Here is a 13466-nt window from a genome sequence, read left to right as displayed (position 1 = left end):
GCTGTGGGGGGTGGGAGTGGGGGTGCAGGTGGCAGCTGGACTAACATATCTGAACACCAGAGCATGTGCATATGTGAACAACACAGCATGTGCCAGGTCTGAATTTATTCCACCAGTGCGTTTACACTTAGCATGTCCGGAGCGTGAGCATGCCCAGTCCACCACAGACATAGAGGACGAAGCCAGTAGTGCTTGGCAAACTCAGATGGACACATGTCCAACAAAGAGAACATCCTGAGAGTAGATTCACAAAGAGCCAGGCCCTTACCTCACTCCCATATCCCCCCAAAACCTCTTGTTTTGAGACAAGGTCTCACCATAAGCCCAGACTGGACTTGACTTTGTAATTCTCCTCCTTCCTCAGTCTCCTGAGTATGTGGAATTATAAACCCACTCCACCATACCAGCTTTAATTTAGTGTATATAGGAAACAGGTTTCTGTGCCCAGCACAGCTTTTCCCAGCCATTAGCCAGCCAGTCACAGCATGGGAGAGGCTGGCCCTGGGTACCAGCATGGCCCAATATGGGTGGTGCAGGTTTACCCAGTGGTAACAGGCAGGAGCAGAGTTTGGAACAGTTATTTATTGAAATACACAGAGGCAGGCAGGCCCAGGCACACTCATGGCCAGTGGGGTGCAGCCTCTTCCCAACTCACTGGCCTCAGGGCTTCGAGCCAGACCCTGACGACCTCCAACATTTAGGGTGGGATACAGGCATGTGCCTGGGGCAGGGAAATAGGAACATTCTGGATTTCTATTTTTCTGTAAGAATAATCTGTAGGTTCAGAAAATGGCTCTAAGGTGGCATTTCAGATCAAGAGGGGGGACGCCAGCCCAGCTAGCTCAGACCCCATGAAACGATAGGGGTGAGTCCCCATCAGTGGTGCCCTCCAACATGCTGCAGAAAGCTGGTGGTCCTCGGTGGCCCATGTGGGTGAGGATGGCGAGCTGGGAGCCCTTGAGCTCGAGACCCCCGGATGCCCTCCAGGGTCCATTCTGGTTCATTCAGCCACTCTCCCGGACAGCTGCTGGGATCAAAGAGCTCAGGGCCTGACCTCTGTGGAAGGGAAAAGAAAAGAACATCAGTAAGAAGTATGGGTACCTGCTGATGTATGGACCTGTCTACTAGGAGGGGTGATCAGGTATGTCGGCCCTCACTCCCTGAATAGGCCTTCCCATATTGCAATAAGATATTAGGGATAGAAGCCTGGGCAGACCAGGCAAATGCTCTGCCTCCGGACCACACCCTAAGCCCCTCTCACTGGGTGATTCTAGGCAGGGGCTCTACCACTGAGCCACGCCCCCAACCCCTCACTGGGGGATTTTAGGCAGGGGCTCTACCACTGAGCCACACCCCCAACCCCTCACTGGGGGATTCTAGGCAGGGACTCTACCACTAAATTATATCAGCAGTCCCTCACATTGGTAAGCACTCTATGTGCCACTCAAAGAGAGTCCCCAGGCTCTCACTCATTGATACTAGGCAAGGACTCTACTTCAGATCTAAATCTGTAGCACTTTTGGTGGGGAGGCAAAGTTATTGTTTGCTTTTTGAGATAGAGTCTTGTTATGACCCAAACTAGACTTGACCTTGAGATGACCCTCCTGTTTCAGCTTTCTGGGATTGCAGATAATATATCATACCAGCCAGCACCTCACCCATTCCTTAACAAGGCCATCACTAGATGCCTGTTTTCTGTACCATCCTTAATTAGAGTTAGTATAAGCCTTGTCCTGTCCTGAGGGTATTGGAGTGAGCTGAGCCTTGTCACCTTGTGCAGGAAGTCAGTGTTTACTGAGTCTTAGGCCTGTGTTGAGATGACAAATGCCACAGCTGTAGAAAGCACAGCCCTGTCACCTGTGCACCGCCATCAATTAAGCTCTGGGTGCCAGTCTGTGTACCCCACTTACCTCAGCATCCATGGGCCTGTCTTTGATGCTGGGCCCATCTCCCTCCCGTTGTGGGATGACAGACAGCTCTGTGGAGGTCGTACGGCCTTCTCCTTCTTCCCAGCCACTGCCCCTACAGGGCCCAGCATCCTCAGGTGAGGCCTGGCTCAGCCGAATGAGGTTACTGAAGTTGGAGTCAGATTTGGAGCCTGCTGGGGCCTTGCGGGCCTTATGGCGGCCAGTCAAGCGGCTGCCATAGAAGGCCAGGATGGGCTCCGGGCCTGAGTCGGGGACACGGTGGCTGGTGCTGGCTACTTTGAGTGGGGCCAGCATGTCAGAGACCATGTCGGCCCGTGTGTCGCTCCAAAGCCCCCGTCTGGCCTCCTGCAGACTCAGGTCATCGAGCTGGTCGATGGCTCTCTGCATCCCCGGAGCCTTGTCCTCCCGGAAGAATGACCCACTGCCTGTCACACCACCCAGACCTGCAGTCTCCTCCTCCTCAGCCAGGCGGTAGTAGGGAGGCCCATCCTCTGCACTGGCTATGACAGGTGGGGGTGGCTTGCCATCCACCTGCAGGGACAGCCGACAGCCACGAAGTGACAGCTGGTAGTAGCGGGTGGCCTCGTGGGCACTACGCAGCTGCTGCATGGAGACGAAGGGGTGGCGCAGGGCAGCGCTGGGACTGATACGTTCGTGTGACTCCCATGTCAGCATGCGTTTGATCAGCTCCACCATGCTCTTGAGGTCTGCGTGTTCTGCCAGTGCCTCCCGGTCTGGAAAACTCAAGCGACTCACAGCCCCTCCGCCATTCACGGTCTCAATCTGGTCCAAGGATTTGAGCATGTACTTGCGGCGCTCCAAAGGGCGTACCTGGTGGGGCATGGGGGACACCAGCCGGACATGTATCTAGACTCAGGGCTCCCAAAATCACCTGCTGTGGGGACCAAGTAGGATCCCCCTGACTTTTGCCCGTGATCTGACTGGAAGCTCTCTTGCTTCAATTCTCCCATCTTCCCCCTTGTCCCAGATTCTTGATTTCCAATCCATCGCTCTCCTGCTGCTACAGGGAGGATATGTGACCTAACTCAGCCTCTACCCTCCACCTAGACCTTCACCAGGCAGAGACATGGCTGTGACCTTCGGTTTGGCTGTCCCACCAGATTTGTGGGCCTACCCCAGTCTGACAACCAACCAACTCTTAAGTTTCTGGTCTTGCCCAGGGTCTAAACCTGGATTGTTCTTGATATAGTGTTCCCCCCACCCACTAGCACACTGTCTTCACCCTGCATGCTTTCCTCATACCTTGGTCTCAGCTAGGTAGTCAGCAGAGGACTTCAGCTGCCAGGGGTTGGTGGCATCAGGGTGAGGGTTACGTTTGAAGAAGTGGTGAGCCTTGCGGGCCGCGTGCAGCAGATGGGGCTTGGGTAAGCCCTGGGTCTCACAGATGTAGCGCACCTGGTCATACTCATTGTTGCCTGGGTAGAGAGGCCAGCCCAGATGTAGCTCAGCCATGACACAGCCCAGAGACCACACGTCCACCTTCTCACAGAAGGGCAATCCCAACAGGATCTCTGGGGCCCTGTAGAAGCGGGACTGGATGTAAGGCTCCTTCACATAGCGCACCTCACTGAATATGCTGGCCGAGCCAAAATCGATCACCTGTGGAGGGCAGAGGGGATGAAACACAGGGCAGGTGGGTCGGTGGAATGGTGGGAATGACAATATAGGCCCCTCTTGGGGCTCGTCTGCACGTGTCTCCTGTCTGCCTAGCTCTGTATCTTCCACACTTCCTTTCTTATAACTGTCCCTGTCTCTGTTCTCTAGCTATTGCTTCTGGGTTAGGTGTCAGGTCTGGCTCTGTGTCTGATTCTCTGTGCTTGAGCTTGTGCTTGAACAGGGGACCCTTCCCCTGCCTGCAGTGCACAGTACACAGTAGGCAACTATTCTCCCATATCCCCTATCCTTTGTTTGTTGGTTTTGAGACTTGGCTTCAACCTGGTTATGTAGCCAAGGATGCCTTTGAATTCCTGTTCTCCTTTCCCGAAGGGCTGGGATTATAGCAATGCATCACCACACCCAGCTCCCAGCTATGATTTTAATATTATCTCACATACTATATAGATTTCACTTTGTGTGTGTGTGTGTGTGTGTGTGTGTGTGTTGGGGGCATTAAATGCATATGTGGGTGTCATCACCCACGTGTGCATGTATAGGGCCAAAGGTCCTCTATCTCCTGCTGTAACCTTATTTTTTGAGACAGGGTCTCTCCGTGAACCTGAAACTTACTACTTTGGCAATATAGCTGGGCCACTGAGCCCTCAGGATCTTCTTGTCTTCCCTTATAACCCCATAGCCCTGGGATTATAAAGATGAGCCCAGCTTTTGTGGGGTTGCCCGGGATCTGAATTTAGGATCTTCTGCTTATGTGCAGCAAGTACTTAACCCGCTGAGCCTGAGAGATGGCTCAGTGGTTAAGATCACCGGCTGCCCTTGCAGGGAATCCAGGTTTGGCTCCCAGCACCCAGATGGCATCTCACACCTGTCTGTGACTCTAGTTCCAGGAGGTCCAAAGCCCTCTGGCCTCTTACATACATCCATACACAGGCACTCACACATAACAATAAATGAAAAAGTAGAATTCCAGTCCCATGACAACAAGAGCTTTGTATTTCACTCAAGGTTGTGTCTCTAAAGACCTGGATCTAGTGCTTGGCACATTGTAGGATCCAGGAAAGAATGAATGATCGATGAATAGGTGTTCTAGACCAATCAGTAGTTTCCTCCTTTGATTTGTGTGTCTGTCTTCGATGGTCCTGGAGATTGAGCTTTATGCCTCATGCATATGAGGTAAATAGTCTACTACTGAACCAGGCTCCCTGCTGCTGCTGCTGCTGCTGCTGCTTCTCCTCCTCCTCTTCCTCCTCCTCCTCTTCCTCTTCCTCTTCTTCCTCCTCCTCCTTCTCCTTCTTTTTTTTAAAAGATTTATTTATTTTATTTATGAGTACACTGCAGCTGTCTTCAGACACACCAGAAGAGGGCATCAGATTCCATTACAGATGATTGTGAGCCACCATGTGGTTACTGGGACTTGAACTCGGAACCTCTGGAAGAACAGTCAGTGCTCTTAACCACTGAGCCATCTCTCCAGCCCCCCCCCCCCCCCCCGCTTTTAAAGAATTGTTCAGGTTTATTTTTATTCTAATTGTGTATCTGTGTGCCCTCAAGAATTCACACATATGAGTGTTGGAATCCTCTGAGATAAATGAATCAGATGCCCCTGGAGCTGAAATTACAGGTAGTTGTGGACTGTCCAGTATGGATGCTGGGAAACACACGTGAGTCCTCTGCAAGAGCAGTCCGCACAGCTAACCACCAGGCCTCTTTCCAGCCAGATCCTGGGCCTTTTCAGAACTTACTTAGTAGGTAGTGTTTAGGTATTTTGTTTTGTTTTCCTTTGACCAGGCTAGCCTTGACTCACAGAGACCCGCCTGCCTCTGGCTCCCGAGTGCTGGGAGTTCGGTTTTTGAGATCGGGCTTCATGTATCACAGGTGTGTGATCTCTGGACCTTTACTTTTTATACTGATGATACTGGCCTTAGGTTTTTGAGGCAGGCTTCGAATTCATGATATTCCTGTTTTAGCAGTCTGAGTATCTGGGATTATAGGCATGTATCACCAGGTCTGGCTCCCTTCTGTGGCTGGTGCTCTCCTCCTCTCTCTCTCTCTCATATACATACACATACATACACACACATACATACATACACACACGTTATGTTTTTCTTTTTCTTTTTTTTTTTTTCTTTTTTTTCTTTTTGGTTTTTCGAGACAGGGTTTCTCTGTGTAGCCCTGGCTGTCCTGGAACTCACTCTGTAGACCAGGCTGGCCTCGAACTCAGAAATCCGCCTGCCTCTGCCTCCCAAGTGCTGGGATTAAAGGCGTGCGCCACCACCGCCCTGCAATGTTATGTTTTTCAAGACAGGGTTTCTCTGTTTAGAGCTGGCTGTCCTTAAACTCACTCTAGACCAGGTTGGCCTAGAACTCAGAGATCTACCTGCCTCTGCCTGTACTCTGCCTGTACCTCCCAAGAGGCGTGCATGCGTGTTCTCTCTCTCTCTCTCTCTCTCTCTCTCTCTCTCTCTCTCTCTCTCTCTCTCCCTCTCCTCTCTCCAACTGCTTCTTCAGCTAATCTCTCATCTCCCAGTGTCTTTGTGTCATGGACTAGAAAGGTACCAGCCTGAAAGCCAAGTCCTCTAAGACCTTCACCATCAGACAAGGTTAACACCCTGAAGGCCTTCAGCATGTGATAGAGTCATGGGCCATGGGCAGGCGCCTGACTTTCCTCTCGCCACCAGGTGGTGCTACGTCAGTCTCACTGTGAATCCCTGTGACTCCTGGCTTCCCTCTCTGTCTTGCACTTAGACACCCCTCACCTCCATGCACACAAGGCCAATCATGAAATAAATAGTTATTAGTCTGGACTCGGCACCCCCTAGGGCTTCAGTGACACTAAGCGTTGAGCCAGTGTTTGTGGGGTCCCTTCATTCTGAAAGCACTGGAGGGGTATCAGCGACCCCCAGGTGCTGTGTGAGCCCTGTTAGATCTACAGTGATCTCTTCCCCTTGGCTCACTGTCCTTCCATCCAGCAGGGCAGAAATACCCATCTCTTCCTGTCTCTGTGTCTCTAACGTTCAGTGGGGTGCTGGGAGAGACACAGTATAGGCAGCTTTGGTCCAGCCCTGCCCTTGGGCCCTGCTGCCAGCTCAGTATCACCAGTGCCTTGCTGACAGATACGCAGGCAAAGGAGTCTGAGCTCTGATGGAGGGGTGTCTGAGTTGGCTCAGCAGAAGTGGGATCTAGCGGGGAAAGGGGACAGCTTAGGTGCCCAACCAGGAACAGGTACAGAGGGTAGAACCACCTAACTTGCATTTTGTCTAGACCAGCAGGCTCTGGTTCAAGTCAAGTCTTCTCTACCTCTCTCACATTTATTTTTTTTAAAGACAGGGTCTCAGGTAGTACAGACAGGTCTTGGAAGTGAAGGCTGGCTTTGAACCTGTGGCACAGCCAAAGATGACCTTGAATTTTTAATCCTTCTACCTCCACCTGGGCAGTGCTGGAATTATAGGTGTCTGCTACTATGCCCAGCTCTCCCTCACACTTTCTTTTTTAAACTTAATTAATTTACAGAGGGGGCATATGCAAATGCAGTGGTATATGTGTGGAGGTCAGAGGATAACTTCCGGGCATCAGGGAGTCAGTTCTCTGCTCCCACCATGTGCGTTCTGGCTACTGAACTCAAGTCCTTAGGCTTGGCAGCAAGCACCTTTACAGGCTGAGCCATCTTGCTGGCCCTTCTTTTTCTAAATGTGTGTATGTACATGTGTGTATCCGTGTGCACATATGTCATCACACATGCATCGAATGTCTTCTATCACTATCTTATGTCTGAGATAAGATCCCTCCCCTCATTGAACATGGAGCTTGCTGATTGGCTAGACTGGCTGGCCTGCAAGCTCCAGGAATCCTCCTGTCTCTGCCTCCCCCACCCTGATACTATAGGTGTGCTGCCACAGCTGTCTTTTCTGGGGCTGCCAGGGGTCTGACCTGAGGTCCCATGCTTGTTCAGCAGGGGCTTTACTGTCTGAGCATCGCTCCAGCCCCTCTCCCTCCTACTATAAAACCCACCAACCAATTCTGTTGTCTTTAGCTCTAAAGTCCGACCAGAATCCACGAATATCCCAACTACATCTTTTACCTGGGACTCCCACTTGGATCACCTCATCTGCCTTCTTGGTCCTACTTCTCCCCAAAGTGAGCACCTAAGTCAGAGCACATCCTTCTGTTCTGCATTCGTCTGTAAGCCTAGCATGTTGATGTGTGACTTTGTTTGGGAGGCAGAGGCAGGAGGATCTTTCATGAGTTTGAAACCTGCCTGGTCTACATAGCAAGTTCAAGGCCAGCCAGGCATACACTGTAAAACCATAAGTATATATCATATCACACACACACACACACACAGATATAATATATATATGCTATATATTATATATATAATATATGCTATATATTATACATATGTGGTATATGCATGTATCTATATAGAGAAATATATAGATACATACATATGTATGTACATTTATATGTATGTGTGTGTATATATATACATATATATGCATATATATATATATATTCCAAAGTAAAACCAATCTTGACTGTGCCTATGAAGATTTGTACAACCCCACCCCTACCTCTTTGACATCATTTTCTCCCTCTTTGCCCCCCCCCCCATCGTTTTGCTTCAATTCCACAGAACTCCCCTGTGTGTTGCTAGAATACATAAACGTGCTCCTGCCTTGGACCCTTAATACTGGCTGTTGCTTCTACCTGGAAACTCTGCCCTTCTCCCATGGCCTCTTTTCCCCTCAAGACTTCCTGAAGTGTGGTCTCCCTATCCAGCACTTCCTGTGTCTGAGCAGATCCCCACATCCTCTCTCTCCTGTTTTATCTGTTTTCACATCCACAACACACCTTACTTCTTACCCTGCTACCATCTCCCCAACTAGAATACCAGCCCCATGAGGCCCAGACCTGAGCCGAATGGAGGAGGGTTGAGAAGACTCCCGGTCCCCAAGGGGAAGCATGGGAGACCTCCAGTCTTCGATAGAAAGGACCTCAGACATAAGATGGAGAAGCCAAGCATGGTGGTGAATATCTGTAATCCCAATACTTGGGAGGGGGAACCCACTCAAATTCCAGACCAGCCTGGACTCCATGAGATCCTGTCTTCAAAAAACAAAAGACAACAAAGCAAGCTGGCTGTGGTGACTTAGGTGACTAGCACTTAGGTAGTAGAGGCAGGGAGGGCAGGAAGGTCATGAGTTCAAGTCATCCTCAGCTACACAGCAGGTTCAAGGCCAGCCTGTGCCACATCGACCCTGTCTCAAAAACAAAACAAAACAGAATTGGGATCAGAAATAAAAGACAGCCAGACAGCACCAAGGAGGGGTAGCTTGGGATTCAGGGACACCCAGGAGGAGTTGCATCACAGAACTGACTAGGGAGACCCATGTATTAGGAGAGCATCCGAGGACTAAGCAAACCGTTTCCCAGGCAACCTCACTCACCTTTACCCTGAAGGGGCAGCGGGTCTGGTCTACCAACATAATGTTTTCAGGCTTGAGGTCAGCATGGATGATGGCCAGCTCCTTGAGCCGGGCCAGCGCTCTCAGTACCTGCAGTGTGACAGTGCGGATGTGCCTGGCAGGAAGGGGTGCGAAGTTGTTCTCTTTCTGGAACTCAAAGAGGTTTTGCTCCAATAGCTCAAAAACCAGGTAGAACTTGAGGGCATCATGGAAGAACTCAAGGAAGCGGATAACGTGAGCCTCGTCGGGGTCCAGGCCTCGTACACAGCGTAGCAACTTCAACTCGTTCTTGATGATGCGACTCCTGTACGCGTCGTTCTTCAGGATCTTGATGGCCACCATTTCACCTGTACTCCGACGCCAGCCCTTGGCCACCTCTCCAAAAGTGCCCTTACCCAGTACTTCAATGATGTCGTAACAGTCAGTCTCTGACTGGATGGTGGCCATGGCGCCTTGGCTGCCAGTCAATTCTCTGCCTTTACTCCTGAACAACTGGCTTGGCTGCCTAGACCTCCCACCCTGATGATGGCCCCTAGCTAGTCCTCCTAGCGGGGGAAAGATAACCACACTCGTGCCTCTCCCTATGAGTTCAGCCCCTGTCTCCCTGACGCCCCTTGACCCCCTTGGCCACACGGTGAGTCTACCAGGGGCTGCACCCCTCCCCCAAAGCCCTCTTGGCTTGGGATGAGGGGGCTCAGGCCCCCCTGAATGGGTTCCAGCGTTGCTGAGTGGCTTTGATTCTGTTGTTAGAGACCTGAGTCCCAGGCTGGAATGGAGGGGGTGGGGTGCCTGGCTGGGACCCCTCCCCCACCCGCTGACTGACGGAATCCTGGAGAAGCTGACAGGGTGGGCTCAGAGAGATTTTAATCGTTGACCTTGGGAGTTCAGAAATGGGACATACCTACAGGCATGTGAAAACGAAGAAAGTTAGAGACAGTGTGTGTGTGTGTGTGTGTGTGTGTGTGTGTGTGTGTGTGTGACAGCATGGAGGGAATGTGTAGATAGAATAAGATCCAGATTGTAAGAGGCACTGAATGGAGGCTAAAAAGCTTGAACTGGACACTGGGGAGCCATGAAGGGCTTTAAGCAAGGGAATGGCCACTCAGTCAGACATGAAGAAAGGCAAACTGTAGCAGGCAAGAAAGGAGGCCCCAGACCCCAAGCAAGAGCCAGGCAGATGAGGCTGGTGAAGGGTTCAGGTGCTGATAGGTGAAGCACTCAGTAAGGCAGGAGGGCAGACTGGTTCCTAAAAAGGTCAGGGAGGGAAGAAACCATCGATGACAAAGTATAGGGCAGTCCTTGAGAAGGTGACGTGGACGGGGACAGTAGGGGTGAGAGGACACTAAGATCAGGTTCAGGAAATCGATGTTGAACAAAAGGCAAGACATCTCCATTTCTCGCTGTCTTGGTTTTTCTCTTCCATACATGTTCTAGTCATATGGTTTGGTTTGGTTTTAAGTCAGGGACTTACTGTGTAGCCGTGGCTAGCCTGGAGCACACAGAGATCCACCTGCCTCTGCCTCCCGAGTACTGGATGCACCAACCACACCTGGCAATTTTTTTATTTAATATTTTTAATTAATTAATTAATTAATTATTCACTTTACATCCTGCTCACTGCCCCACTCCAAGGCTGCTAAAAAAAAAAAAAAAACCAAAACTTTCTTTTCCTTTCTTTTTAAGATTTATTTACTTATAATTTTATGTGTATAATGTTCACCTGTATGTATGTATACGCACCAAGTGCATACCTGGGGCCCTCAAAGGTCAAAAGAGGACATCATATCCCCTGTGACTAGAGTTACAGATGGTTGTGAGCTCCAAGGTGGGTGTTCGAAATCCATTCTGGGTTCTCTGCAAGAGCAACAAGTGTTTAGTTTGTTTGTTTGTTTGTTTTTGTCTTTTTCTGAGACAGGGTTTCTCTGTATAGCCTTGGCTATATTGGAACTCTGTAGACCAGGCTGGCCTCAAACCCACAGAGATCTGCCTGCCTCTGCCACCTGACTTCTGGAATTAAAGATTGCTGGGACTAAAGGTGAGCACAGCCTCTGCCCAACAGGGAACAAAAGGTTTCTTTAGAGAGCTTATGCTTAGTCAGTTATTTGGGAGCCAGAGTCTCTCAGAGCCAGGATAGAGGCTGCCACACACAGGTCTCCAGTATATGGTGTTTGGAGTCATCACCAGAAGCTTCAGCAGTAGCTGGCTCCCCCAGGGAAATGGAGGGATGTCTGGGAGTTATCAGCTCTGAGACTAGGTATGGAAACCATAGAAGATGAGGCAGCTTGCCAGGCAGTAGTGGCACATGCCCTTAAACCCAGCACTCATGAATTCAAGGCCAGCCTGGTCTACAGAGTTCCAGGATATCCAGGGCTGAAAAGCCCTCTCTTGAAAGACAATAAATAAATAAATAAATAAATAAATAAATAAATAAGGAGGAGGAGGAAGAAGAAGAGGAGGAAGAGGAGGAGACAGCTGCTTAACATTTTGATGAGAAGTCAGAGGGAAAGAAAAACACTCAGGAGAAGCCAAGGAAAGCCTGCTGGCTGTGAACATGGTTGCACATGCTTTTAATTCCAACACTCAGGAGACCAGACGGAGGTCTGTGAGTCTGAGGCCAGCTTGGTCTACGGATTGAGTTCCAGAACAGACAGGGGGACATAGTGAGAGCCTGTCTCCAAAAAAAAAAAAAAAAAAAAAAAAAAAGAAAGAAAAACAAAAAACCACAAAACAACAACAAAAAAACCAAAGTGCTGGTGCTGAAAGTCCAAATGCTGTGGGGGAGTCCACCGCAGGTGAGGGTAGCGCCTGTCGAGTGTGGTGGAGACAAAGGACCAGTGACTTGAGTAGGGAGCCCAGGGCTGGAGTATGTGAGAGACCCTTGCTCTCCTTTATCTATAATGGAAGTTCGCAATTGTGTGTGTGTGTGTGTGTGTGTGTGTGTGTGTGTGTGTGTGTGTGTGTGTGAGAGAGAGAGAGAGAGAGAGAGAGAGAGAGACAGACAGACAGACAGACAGACAGACAGAGTCTGTGTGTCTGTGTGTCTGTGTGGTGTGTACGCAGAGACTGGCAGTGACCCATGGAAAGACTTGGGGCTGACCCAAGTCACAAACAGACATACACTGAAGACAGTGGAGGCCTAGATCCCTGCCAGTACCAATAAGGCAAGAGAAAGTGTGGCCCACAGCGCCCAGGAGCTGAGGCCCAGTGGTGTTGGCTGCTCTGGAGCCTGGTCCTAAAAGGCAGCCAAGCATTTGAAACTGAGGCTCTGAAACCTTGATTCCAAAGAAAGAACCAGGAGGAGCCTCCTTGGGTGGAGCCCTAAGTGCACAGGGCAGTCAAACCAGAAAGACAGGAAGGGAATATGAAACCTAGCCTTGGCGGCCTTGGTGCCATAAATCTGTAATCCTTGCTAGTCTCAGAAGGCTGAGGCAGGAGGATTGAAAACACCTGAAAGGGAATTTGCTCTACAGAGTGAGATCAAAGCCAGCCCTGGGAACTTAGTGAAACTTGAAATTAAAAGTTATGAAGTTGGGATATAGCTTGGTTGGTGGAGTGCTTGTCCTAGCACGGTAAGACCATAAACTGAATTCCCAGCACCAGGTAAAACCAGGCATGGTGGCACATTCCTCCAATCCCAGCTCTTGGGACACAGAGGCAAGCATCAGAATAAAGAATTGAGGTCATCCATGCCTATATAGTTTGAAATTTGTCTGAGTTATATGGGACCGTTTGAAAAAAAATAAATGAAAAATGAACACACTAAGGGGGTCGGGGGAGGTGGCTCAGAGCACAGGGCTGCATCCCAGCACTCACTCACGTGTGGTTCACAAGCATCTGAGATTTCAGGCTTCCACGGGCACAAGGCACACATACAGTGCACAGACAAAACATCTAAACACATAAAACAATGAATTAAAAATGTTTTTAAAGAGACTAGAGAGATGGCTCAGCAGTTAAGAGCACTGGCTGCTCTTCAGAGGTCCTGAGTTCAATTCCCAGCAGATGGACAAGAGTTCACCTAAAGAGGACAACTGACTCTATAGAGGGGCCCTACTGTGCCCTGCTGTGTTCTGCCTGCTGGGATCTCTCCACAGGTCCTTCACAAAGGCCTCTGGGAACTGTGAAGGGCAAGGGCAGGTGCTTGCTTGCCTGTAATCCCAACTGAGAGGTTGAGGCTACAAGATATTTAGCTTTCTGTCTGCATGTATGGCTGCAGGCCAGAAGAGGGCACCAGCTCTCATTATAGATGGTTGTGAGCCACCATGTGGTTGCTGGGATTTGAACTCAGGACCTCTGGAAGAGCAGTGAGTGCTCTTAACCTCTGCACCATCTCTCCAGCTACCAAGGCTGCAAGATTTTAAGTTCAAGCTGAGATAACACTGCATACACCAGATGGGGGAACATAAAGAGACCCTGTGTCCCACACAAGAACCAG

General features: G+C 50.0%; 1 protein-coding gene across 1 annotated transcript; it reads right to left on the bottom strand.

Moving 5' to 3' along the window:
• Window positions 1–90: 90 nt before the first annotated feature.
• Window positions 91–9875, bottom strand: Hipk4 (homeodomain interacting protein kinase 4). The gene is made up of 4 exons (XM_034499485.2): window positions 9014–9875; window positions 3192–3548; window positions 1911–2759; window positions 91–1056 (listed from the first exon to the last, which is right to left on the bottom strand). The coding sequence occupies exons 1-4, from the start codon at window positions 9476–9478 to the stop codon at window positions 877–879; spliced, it is 1851 nt and encodes a 616-aa protein (XP_034355376.1). The 5' UTR covers window positions 9479–9875; the 3' UTR covers window positions 91–876.
• Between the last annotated feature and the right edge of the window lie 3591 nt (window positions 9876–13466).

This window comes from Arvicanthis niloticus, chromosome 1 (genome assembly GCF_011762505.2).
Source record: "Arvicanthis niloticus isolate mArvNil1 chromosome 1, mArvNil1.pat.X, whole genome shotgun sequence".
NCBI classification, from domain to species: domain Eukaryota; kingdom Metazoa; phylum Chordata; class Mammalia; order Rodentia; family Muridae; genus Arvicanthis; species Arvicanthis niloticus.
This window is presented reverse-complemented; position numbering and strand designations above follow the sequence as displayed.

Excerpts from the sequence above, each read along its gene's own strand:
- Hipk4 (XM_034499485.2), bottom strand. The coding sequence starts at position 9,478 with ATGGCCACCATCCAGTCAGAGACTGACTGTTACGACATCATTGAAGTA. Across the intron at positions 3,549-9,013 it reads GCTGCCCCTTCAGGGTAAAG|GTGATCGATTTTGGCTCGGC; the intron begins GTGAGTGAGGTT and ends TGCCCTCCACAG. Across the intron at positions 2,760-3,191 it reads ACTACCTAGCTGAGACCAAG|GTACGCCCTTTGGAGCGCCG; the intron begins GTATGAGGAAAG and ends ATGCCCCACCAG.